The 11,813-nt window shown below is 44.0% G+C and overlaps 1 protein-coding gene across 46 annotated transcripts in view; it reads right to left on the minus strand.

Moving 5' to 3' along the window:
* Window positions 1-8,426, minus strand: part of UNK (unk zinc finger) — a 35,361-nt gene extending 26,935 nt beyond the window's left edge. For 10 of the 46 annotated variants that reach the window (XR_014820668.1, XR_014820667.1, XM_084983601.1 and 7 more), the window contains exon 1: window positions 8,287-8,426. Coding sequence is in view for 18 of the 46 variants with exons in the window: in XM_084983601.1 (XP_084839727.1) it covers window positions 8,287-8,390 (104 nt within the window). In the remaining 28 variants the exon portion in view is untranslated. Of the gene's footprint in view, window positions 1-3,125; window positions 3,229-3,812; window positions 4,070-4,769; window positions 4,825-7,625; window positions 7,727-8,286 lie in introns of those variants that run through there. The other 36 variants (XR_014820669.1, XM_084983602.1, XM_084983604.1 and 33 more) reach the window with 12 other exon arrangements.
* Between the last annotated feature and the right edge of the window lie 3,387 nt (window positions 8,427-11,813).

The following is an 11,813-nucleotide window of genomic DNA, read 5'->3' on the forward strand; positions in this document are numbered from 1 at the left end:
TACAGCATGTGGAAGCTCCCAGGCAGGGACTGGACCTGCACCATAGCAGTGACCCAAGCCATTGCAGTGACAACGTCGACTTTTTTTGCTCTTTAGGCCACACATCTGTGGCATATGGAAGTTCCCAGGCTAGGGGTCAAATCAGAGCTGCAGCTGCCGGCCTATGCCACAGCCACAATAATGTGGGATAAAAGCTGCATCTGCAACCTACACCACAGCTCACGGCAATGCCGAATCCTCAATCCACTGAGCGAGGCCAGGGATCGAACCTGCATCCTCATGGATACCAATTGGGTTCGTTACCGCTGACCCACAACGGGAAGTCCACAACATCAGATTCTTAACCTGCTGCACCACAAGGGAACTCCAACAAGTTTCTAATTTATATCTGGATAGGTGTGACTTACACGAATCCTAAAGTGGCAGGCTACTAGATGCTTAGCGCCTATTAGCAGGAAAAATAAAAAAGTTAAGCAATGTTCTTACCAAAATTAATAAAAGCTTAGATATAAAAACTACTACAGGAGTTCCCACTGTGGCTCAATGGTAATGAACCTGACTAGTATCCCTGAGGACTCAGGTTCAATCTCTGGCCTCCACTCACTCAAAGATTCTGGCATTGCCATGAGCTGTGGTGTAGGCTGAAGACACGGCTCAGACCTGGCATTGCTGTGGCTGTGGTCTAGGTTGGCAGCTGCAGCTCCGATTTGACCCCTAGCCTGGAAATTTCCATATGCCGCAGATGTGGCCGTAAAAAAAACAAAAACAACTTTTGAGTAAAAAAAAAAAAACAAAAACAAAAAAACAAACCACAACTATGTAGGGAGTTCCTGCTGTGGCACAGTGGGTTAGGAGTCCGACTGCCAAGGCTCAGGTCACTGCAGAGGTGCACATTTGATCCCCGGCTCAGCACAGTGGGTTAAAGGATCCAGTGTTGCCACAGCTGTGGCATAAGTTGCAGCAGTGGCTTGGATTCAACCCCCGGCCCTGGAACTTTATGGAGTAGGTTCAGCCATAAAAAAAAAATAAATAAATAAACATTTTAAAAACAAAAAACACCACTTAGGAGTTCCTACTGTGGTGCAGCAGGTTAAGTGTCTAGTGTTGCAACAGCTGCGGCACAGGCTGCAGCTGCAGCATGGATCCAATCCCTGGCCTGGGAACTTCCATGTGCCGTGAGTACGGCCAAAAAGTTAAACAAACAAAAATTCCAAAACAAAACAAAAAACTACTGCTTAAAAATTTTAGTCATAAAACACCATGTCAAAGGCTTTTATCAATCTCTTCTTGCCTAAGCATAACCATCGCTCATCAATGGAAGCACTTTTGTGAACAGGCCAAAATCTCACAGAAAGGTGGGACTTCCTCTCCTCATCAGAAGTCATTGTGTTAGGACTTATGGTGGCCATATGGTGTCTCAAATACTAACAGAAAAACAAAAAATGAGTTCCCGTCGTGGCGCAGTGGTTAACGAATTCAACTAGGAACCATGAGGTTGCGGGTTCGATCCCTGGCCTTGCTCAGTGGGTTAAGGATCCAGTGTTGCCGTGAGCTGTGGTGTAGGTCGCAGACTCAGCTTGGATCTGGCATGGCTGTGGCTCTGGCAAAGGCCGGCAGCTATAGCTCCGATTCGACCCCTAGCCTGGGAACCTCCACATGCCATAGGAGCAGCCCAAGAAATGGCAAAAAGACAAAAAAAACAAAAAACAAAAAAAAACCAAAAAAAAAACAACTTACGAACGCAGAAAGCAAACTGTGGTGTAAAGAAGGAAAGGGAAGAAACATTTCAATAAGCTCAGGACATGACACTATCACAGGCCTGAGAGTCATCTTTGTCTCCTAAATAAACTGAGCCACTGGTAGAAAAAAGGTCACCCCACACACAACACTATGAGATTTTTAAGTTGCTAGGCTCCTTTTCATCTTCTCCTCATCATATCTTGATACTGCTGTCAAATTCTACACACTGGCAAAGAAAAAAAGGGTGAAAGTTGAGGGATTTTACAGAGAAACAAATAAAAAATTTGTTGTGACTCCTTAAACCAAATATTATAGCCACCAATATCATTTTAAATGCCTTAAACATGTGGCTGGTCCTTACAGAAAAGCCCATTTGAATGTTTAAATAATTATAATATCTGGTGAATAGAATCTATTACATTTTACAGGATAGCAACCTCTTCTACCTCCCACCCACCTCAGGAAGTAAACACAATTCACGTTACGAAAGTGCAGGGAAAACTGTGCCTGTTCTTGCAACGGTTATCAATTCAGAAACACTTTAAAGTACAACTCCTGGGAGCTCCCTTGTGGTACAGTCAGTCAAGGATCTGGCGTTGCCACTGCAGCGGCTTGGGTAGCTGCTGCGGCACGGGTTCAATCCCTGGCCGGAGACATCCACATCCCATGGGCACAGCCAGAAAAAAAAAGTACAACTACCAACAACTAGGAGTCTCAAACTTGCTGAGTATTTACTTCTTATCTCAGAAGACTCTGCAAACTTATGACATGCGGACACTCGCCTAGATGGACACAGGGGGACTAAGCCATTAAGAAGGCTGAGAAGGAGTTCCCTTCGTGGCGCAGTGGTTAACGAATCCGACTAGGAACCATGAGGTCGCAGGTTCGGTCCCTGCCCTTGCTCAGTGGGTTAACGATCCGGCGTTGCCGTGAGCTGTGGTGTAGGTTGCAGACGCGGCTCGGATCCTGCGTTGCTGTGGCTCTGGCGTAGGCTGGTGGCTACGGTTCCGACTGGACCCCTAGCCTGGGAACCTCCATATGCCACGGGAGCGGCCCAAGAAATAGCAAAAAGACAAAAAAAAAAAAAAAAAAAAAAAGAAGGCTGAGGAAAGGTGGCCAAGGAGCTTTTCACAAACTGCAGGACTTCCTATGCTGAACAAAGCTACCAAGCCCGGACAGGTCATGTGTCTAAAGCCTCTCTAGTAGGATCGACTCATATACACTCATTTTAACAACCCTTTCATCAAAAAAATTGAGCTAACTTACACAACATAAAAATTCACCAAAGGTCATATTTCAGTAGTTTTTAGTATATTCATCATGTTGTGTAACCACCACTGTCTGATTCTAGAACATTCTCATCACCCCCAAAATAAACCCCATACCTATTTTCATATGCACTGATTTTACCCAAACTTTCTCCGAAGGTCTCTCTGTCGCCCATGCAGGTATTTTAAGATGGCTGGCTGGGGTGAATCTACAGAGTATCTATACGGTAAGAAAACAAGAAAACTGTATTGTCCAGGATATTGATCGCAAATCCTAAGCATTTTTAGCAATTAGGCTACTGTAACTTTTACATATTGGCTCAGAATGGCAGAGACTTACATTCAACTTCCATCTTCACATAACACATTAGTGTGCCCCCAAATTCCTCCAAGGTGTTAAAGGAAGGGGAGACAATCTACTACGATTAGCCCTAACTGTCCACAGCTGCAATTTCAAACTACAGAAGACGCACATGTGGGAAAACCTTCTTTAGTACCAAGTACAGCTGGATCAAAAAACAAAACAAAAAAAACACAACAAAATGAAAAACTTAATCGTTAAGCAAATATTGCCCCCATTTGGGAAAATAAACCCTGGACCAGTCCTATATTTAAGGCAATGTAGCTTTAAACGCAACCTTACTCTTACCACTCTTCTCATCTAGAGTCTGTCCTGATGAGAAAAATAACCTTTAGGCAAAGGTCTGGCAGGAAAGCCTACAGATGCGGTGCTCAAGCTGCTCCAGGGCTCTCATCACCCAAGTGAGCTCATGGCTTCTAAGACACACAAGAAGGAGACCTCACCTTTAGGCATCAGGGTGATGAAAGCGGGAGGAAGTAGGTCCACGAGGGTGTCTTGCTTTTGTGCACTTATCTGGGGTGCTATTTCCAGAGAAGGCGCTCCTTTACAGAGTGTGCCCAAGGTGGGTTTCTCTAAGTTGCTCTCAGAGTTGTCCAGCTGCCCTCACCAATAAGCCACAGTCTTTGTAGGTTGACAGAAACCACCAGTCAAAGCAGATGCATATGGATTGTGGGGAAGCCTTCTTTAGTATCTAACATAGCTGGATTAAAACAAAAAAACTTAACCATTAAGCGAATCTTCATTTTAATCATTAATTTAGATTATAACAAATATCAACTAGGTGCTTAAATTTAGCATGGGCACTTAACACTTATTAATGGGGATTTTGTGGGCTTGCCTGAAAGCCACAATGAGCTCTCAGTTTTTGTCCTGCAAGAAATTAGTTCTCCTTGATAAACAAGTAAACAAGATCCAGCAACGTTTATTGGTAATTTAACTCATTCTTGCTGAGGCTAAGCAATGCTTCCAGTGACTTCCACTGCGCAACAAGTTGTGCCAATATTTACAATGTTACTGTAATTTGCAATAACGATTTACATACTGTTCATTGCCTGAATTTTCCAAAACACAATCAGATGCAATCAAGTGAAGCTCATGACATTTACATAATGTATAAACTAACGAATTTCCCTCAAAATAGCTTATCTATGGAAGTACTGCTACATTAATCCTGTTTGCTTTTTAAATTTTTTTTTTTTTTTTGGTGGCACCCATAGCATGTAGAAATTCTTGGGCCAGGGATCAAACCTGTGTCACAGCAGCAGCCCAAGCCACTGTAGTAACAACACCGGATCCTAACCTACTGCACAAGGGAACTCCTAATCCTGTTTAAAGATGCCCAGAAAACAGTTCTAAATTTAAATGACACCTGGCTACATAAGGCTACAAAGCATGTCTACCTGTAAGAAAAATCCAGTGGCCAAGAAGCTCCAAGAAACCTTCACATTGAGAAATCTGAGAATCAACCATAGAAAAAAGAATCTCAGAAATATTTAATGTCTTTGAGGCTTATATCCTCTTATAGGGTCAAAATAATTAAGTCAAAAACTGGGATTTTTTTTAAGATGGCATATTTTTTGGTGACCTTTCAACTATACCCTTCTTTTTTTTCTTTTTCAGCCACACCTGCAGCATATGGAAGTTCCCAGGCCAGGGACTGAATCCAAGCTAGAGCTGCAACCTACACCACAGCTGCAGCAATGCTGGATCCTTAACCCACCATGCTGGGCTGGGCTGGGGGTTGACCCTAACTGACTCCACAGAGAGAAACTGGATAAGCAACCCACTGCACCACAGCAGAAACTCCCCAACTACACACGTTTTTGTTTTTTTTTTTAAAGGGCCAACACCTGTGGCAAATGCAAGTTCCCAGGCTATGGGTTGAATCATAAGCTGTATCTGCCAGCCTACATCACAGCCACAGCCCACGCCGGATCCTTAAGCCACTGAGTGAAGCCAAGGACGGAACTGCATCTTCATGGATACCAGTTGGATTAGCTAAGCCACAAAAGGAACTCTCCAACTATACACTTTTAACAATATAATGGTTATGCAGTAAAAAGGTCAAAGTCAGCTAAATTTGTAGATACGTTTCAGAACATAAACTGCTCCAAAATTTCCTATTCTTAAATCTGTTTTTATTAAACTCATCTAAAATATAAGATGGACTTTTCTGAATAAAGCTGCATTATATTTAGTCTCTGTCAAAAAAAGAAAAAGACAAATTACCTAGCAAGAATTCATGCAGTTCTCACAGTGAAAAGAGTACTAAAACAAGCACATTATCATTTTAGTTAGTGCTAAACAAATACCCTGGAACTGTACAAAAGAGGAAATTCTGATATAATCATTTTCTAAGAGTTGAATTCCTTGGGACTAGGTCAGGTGCCCACCACACCAATTTGCTGAAAGGATTAATTCAAAGTTTCCCTTTAAATAAGGTTATTCGAGAGTTTTGTTTTGTTTTTTAAATATCAACAATTATCCTTCAAACTATGTTATGAATAATCCTCTTGGTTTAGGAAAAGGAGAGCTCAAACTCTAGGGCTTTGGTCGTGGGGTAAGAATAAAGGGCGAGAAGCAAGCCAATAGGCAGGCAATTTTTCTGCTTTTGATGGATTTCAACTGTGTTTGCCAAGATTACTATTACAATGAGTGGGATTCAACTTTAATGCAAATCTCTTCTGGATTATTACAAAATTACCACATGTCACATGAGCTCAAACAACATCAGGTACAAAAAATACACAATATTAACATAATTAATGTATAAGACAGTTTTAAAAGGTAAAATATTTTGACAGGTTAAAAAAATACAAACATTCAAAAAAAAAAAAAAAAACCCAAAAGGGGGTCTCCACCCGGATTCAACAATGGGATCAATGCAGTAGCTAAGATTATATTCAGACTGGAACAAATTCTGGAAAGTCATGCTACAAAAGAGAATGAAAAAAAATGCTGGGCAGCTCAAAATTTTATAGCCAATACTCAAAGTTAAAATGTTTGTGTCTCCTAACCTCTAAAGACAACAGAGGGGTTCCCCCATTAAAAAAAAAAAAAAAAAAAAAAAAACCAGGGCCAACAAGCATACTGGTGCCATCATCAGTGTCCTTATGCTCCCTGTTCCTACGACCTCAGTGAGAAGGGAATGAAGCTTTCCAAATCAAGGTTTGAATGCCTATAAATCTACCAAGACAGACAACTAATTTCTATCTCTGATTTTTTAAGATAACACCCCCCCCCAGAAAATAAAAAGATGGGAACACCTCCAACCTCCAACCATCCAATGAGGCTTGGGCTTTACATCTGCTACTGTTGATATACTAAGCCACTTCAAGAGCCAAAACTGATTGATTACTCTGTACTTACCCGACAAGGGATGAAAAGACAGATCTGAAATAAATGAGCATCAAGAGGACAGACTCAGAGACTAACGCAGCTGCTGACTTGCTTCATCCCTCAATTCCAAAACGATTAGCAAGGCTTTCTAATACAGATTCCATACTATACTCAATGACAACCCAACACAGAAACAGAGGCTGCTGAAACCAAGACCCACATTACTAAAAACGTAAAATTTTACTGAAAGACATGGTCTGAGCAACCAGAGATTAAAAATAAGCTCCAACTAGGTGAGGTTGGCAGAAGACCATACTGCTGCCTGACCATACCACTCCCCTCATCACTGAATTCTTCTAACACCAAGGGAAGGATTGCAGAAAGAACTCCAGCACCAAACAAGGGCCACATTAGAAAAGTTACAGGTGGCATGAGTCAGACTGAAGTCAATAAAGTTTCAGATGATTTCAATCGATAGCAGAGAATCTCGCAAGGAAACCAATACACTTCCTTAAACCCTCTTTGCCTTATTCCAGAAGAGTTTCCCACTCACAGAGTCTGACTTCTGTGAGTGACGAACGAGAGCTCCCCTGTGGACTTCTAGTTCTTTCTATTCCAACACACGCTTCTTGCTCTGGGTCACCAGACAGCATTACTGTGTGCCCCTTAACGGTTGTTCAACTCCCACATTCCAAATCTCCGGCCAGATTGAGGTACACTTGGGGATCCTTCCAAACATGCACACATTTTGGCAGCCCAAGGAGATGCGAGGCAAAGAGCATCAGGGAAAATGGAAACCCAACATTCTGCTTAAAGGGAGGGTCTGCCTTCTTCACCTTTCTTTCTCATCAAGTACCTAGCACTAGGGAGTTGCTTGAAGTGCCCTGAAAGGAAATAAAAAGACGAAAGGGACCTACATTTAGACACAAGCAGATTCCCAGGAAGAGGTTTTCCATCTTACTGGACTCTTGCAGTGTCAGCATTTGGGGGTCCCTCTGAGGCCACAGCTGGGTTGGGCCTGAGAACATATTCGGACCCCATCACCTTCGGGATCCCTGACTTGGCCTGGGTCAAATGTTTTTAAGTAAATTCCAGCCAAAGTGGACAACACTTGGGCCTTAGGGACGCACAAGGCCTCCTGTGCACAGAACACAGGTCGCCTAACAGAACTTCACGCTAGTGGTCATTCATAGGCCGTTCTAGGGCTGGCCCCTTAGGAACGCATCCTGGTCGCGTCTTGGACTTCTTATCCCCCCCGAGAGTGCCTGGGACTGTGGTTTTATGGCCTGAGAACCAGTTAGGCCTCGAAGGCCAGGCCTGAGATGTGTGCACTCTGCGCCGCGAGCTCCCTCCTTCCCCACTTGCGGCGGGACTGGGTTTCCCGCCCCACAGCCCGACCAAAGGTTGGTGGCAGTTGGAGGCAGTTGGGACCGGCCCTAGCAGGTTGGAACCGGTCTGGGCCGGGACGGAGGAAAGGGGGGAGGGAGAGGCCGCCTCGCGCTCTCCCTGCGCGCGTGACTCACGCTGGCCGCTGACGTCAGGCGTGCGCGCGCGGCGGGGGGGGGGGGCTCTACGTACGTGTAGTGCTGCGGTTTCTCGGGCTGTGCCTGCAGCACCTGAGCGGTAGCGGCCGGGGGCGCCGAGGAAGCTGCGGAGCCGCCGGGCCCGGGGCCCTTCGACATGGTCCTGTCTTCCTGCCTCTTCGCCGCTCCCCTTTTATTATTCAGTCTGCGCGGTCCGCGCCGAGGCACTAGTGCGCCTGCGCCGCGCCACGAGAACGTGAAGACCCCCCGCACGGCAGCGAGGGTTGCTGGGAGTTGTAGTCCTGGGTCAGGCTGGAATTTTACCGTCCGCCGAGGGTTGCTGCCAAAGGAACGGACCACAATACCCAGAGAGCCTTGCAGACGGTATCCCGGATGCTGAGGGCCCGAGACGGTTTCTGGGGATTGCAGTCTCGCCCTGTCTCTCCTTAACAGCCGGTTTCCCCGTTCGTGGGGGAACCTTTGCCTGAAACTGGAGCACCTGGAGTAGAAGAGGCCCAGAGCTAGGGAGGGCTTAACGACTGCAGTGAAACAGTTCCAAGTGTAATTCCACGGCCAACAGTGTAATAATTATCTCGCCTCCATACTTAGCAAAGCTTGGGCTCGGTTCTGATGCCGCCCTGAGCAATGGGCCTTTGAGCTTCAGGCACCTGGACTCTGCCAACATCCTCGCTCGTTCAGCGGGAACAAGCTGAAAATCATAAGGGAAAGTCGGCCTGCTGGAAGTCAGCGTGAGAAAGCTCTGCTAACGAAGAGCTACACAACCCAGTACTCTGTTCCTGCGCCTTTGCTCAGGCGCTCCATACACCTTTACGAGCTCTGAAACCTGGAACTCCACGGTTTCAGTCCTTTCTCAGCTCGACACTTGGCCTGACCAATTTGTTTCCAGTACGTTAAGGGCCAAGGACGAACTTAATCTCCATCTAGCATAGTCTCAGGTGCACTGGCAAGTTGCAGGGGGCTTCGAGAAGCATCACAGTGTCCAGAGGAAGGGCCTGGGTTTGAGTCAGGAGTGCGATTTATTATAATTTACCCTAGTTTCCTGCTCTGAATGCCAGCCTTTCTACTTGGGAAAATGTCTCCTCCCCGCTTCCCTCCAGTCAGATGAAGTTCTTCATAGATACTTGAAACTTACCATCTTAACTTTGTTTTCCTTATTTAATCTATTTAAAGACATTGTTTTAAAGACTGATTTGTATCTTATTAAGTAACATTAACTCATGCTAATCTCGTAAAAGAAACACATTCCCAGTAACCTTAGGGGCAAAGCAGGAAGGGGTGAATGTAAAAGTGTTAATATGCAGGACTGACACATGCCTATTTTATTTAGTTCCAAGTAACCACATCAGAAGCCAAATTGTCAGCCTACAAAGCTGAGAAACGAGTATTTCTTAAACAGGCCAAATCAATTGTTTCACCACTAGGGGCGTTTGAAGATGAAAAATTCCAAAAGGAGAAACAAGTTGAGGTGTATTGCTTTAATCCTATTAAATGCAGATAATTGGCTTATCTGTTATTCCCCCCACCCCACCCCACCCCGAATACCCAAGTGTGATTTGAATGGAGAAAGATAGTTCAGACGGCTGGATTTTAAATGTGTGTGTACCATGAACTTCAGAATAAGAGTGTACGGGTAGAATTGGGAGATGATATCATCCAAGCTGCTTAATTTACAGGAGAGGAAACCGAAACTCAGAGAGATTAAGTAACTTGCACCGAGTTTCTAAGTCTGTGACAGAACAGGAACTAGGACCGTAGCCAGATGCTGCATCCCATTCTGCATTGTTTGTATCAACATTTTCAGTTGCTCCCCATTTCCTGTGCTGCTTAGAAAAAACATAACCTGTATGACTGCCAAGTAAGGAGGACAAACTATTTCCACTCATCATCCTTAAATGACGAATGTGAATTCATACCTAGTTTCTCCCGAAGCAGTTTTAGTTCCTCTCTAAAAATTAGCAAAACTGAAGGTGGGCAGGTAACTAGACCATCTCTCTTGCAGAAAGCAAGGGATGAACCGGGTTTGGGATCTCCAAGAAAAGCCTTGGAACTCAAAATGGGTGTTAATTTAGGAGCCCGTTCCTTCTCCAGACCGTCTGAGCAGTCGAAAAAGATGACAAGGTATTTTTCTGGTTACATCCCAGGACATTTGACAGCTTTTTATGCAGGATGGAACCAGTACCCTGTTTCTGGGCTAAATTTACACAGGTTCTGAGAACAGGTGAAGAGTGTCCATCTTGGTTTCTCTATGTGGTCTGGCCTGAATGAAATAGCTTAATTTTTCCCCACCCTAAACTTTGAGCAGAAGGCAGAAACTAACATTGAATTATCGCATAAAAGTTTAAATATATGGAGAATTAAGTAAATATTGTGCAGTGTTATCATTGAGAGAGCTGAAATGAGAGGAATTTGGAACCAGAGTTTGGGCAGAAGGTGTTTTTGCCCTGCCTGCTTTTTCTTTTCTTTTTCTTTCTTTTTTTTTTTTTTTTTTAAGGGCCACACCTGCAGCCTATGGAGGTTCCCAGGCTAGGGGTCCAATTGGAGCTGTAGCTGCCAGCCGCAGCCACAGGAGCTGAGCCACATCTGTGACTCACACCACAGCTCACAGCAAAGCTGGATCCTTAACCCACTGAGCAAGGCCAGGGATCAAATTCACGTCCTCATGGATACTAGTAGGTTTTGTTAACCACTGAGTCATGATGGGAACTCCTGTGCCTGCTTTTTCAAATTGTGAATTTTTTCCCCCTCACTATTGATGGTGAAAGGGAGAACTTTGGTGTCACAAGTAAATTTTTGAGGTATTTGTATTCATGTACAGTAAGTCTCTAAGTTGAAATCTGCATGTACCTGGTTTTGCTGTTTTTTTTTTTTATTTCAATAACTTAAAATATTCAGTGAGCCCAGAGTAAGAACTGCAGGGTAGAATGTCCAAAGCTCTATTTCAATTTTCCGAGCTTTATTTGGCTGGTCTTAACCTTAAGCCTTCTTTGATATTTTATAAACTGAGACGTCTGTAGGCCTAAATATTAAAATCCATCCAAGACATTTAGGCAAAGGTAGGTATTACCACTTTTATACATTTGTCATGTTTCTTCAGAAGTAATACTTTCCAGGATATATTATTAAATACAAGGGCACTTATTTAATTGCCTTTATGGACATGCAAATGTTGTTTTAGAACTGAGTATTCTCTTTCTTGCTGTGGTCATTTTGTTCAGGTGAATTACATAATTTTAAAAATATGTTGCTTAGTAGGTTACTTCTTGTATATTGAAGTCACAAGGTTACTTCTTGTATATTGAAATCACAACGTATTTTGTGATGGTCTAAGAACTTATAAAAATCACTTGGCATTTGTTTCTTTTTTTTTTTTTTTTTTTTTTTTTTGGTCTTTTTTGTCTTTTGTTGTTGTTGTTGTTGTTGCTGTTTCTTAGGCCGCTCCCGCGGCATATGGAGGTTCCCAGGCTAGGGGTTGAATCGGAGCTGAAGCCACCGGCCTACGCCAGAGCCACAGCAACGCGGGATCCGAGCCGCGTCTGCAACCTACACCACAGCTCACGGCAA

This window comes from Sus scrofa, chromosome 12 (genome assembly GCF_054392235.1).
Source record: "Sus scrofa isolate SSC_HxYL_T2T_F1_AM1 chromosome 12, Sscrofa_HxYL_maternal_Yorkshire_Landrace_v2.0, whole genome shotgun sequence".
Taxonomy (NCBI): domain Eukaryota; kingdom Metazoa; phylum Chordata; class Mammalia; order Artiodactyla; family Suidae; genus Sus; species Sus scrofa.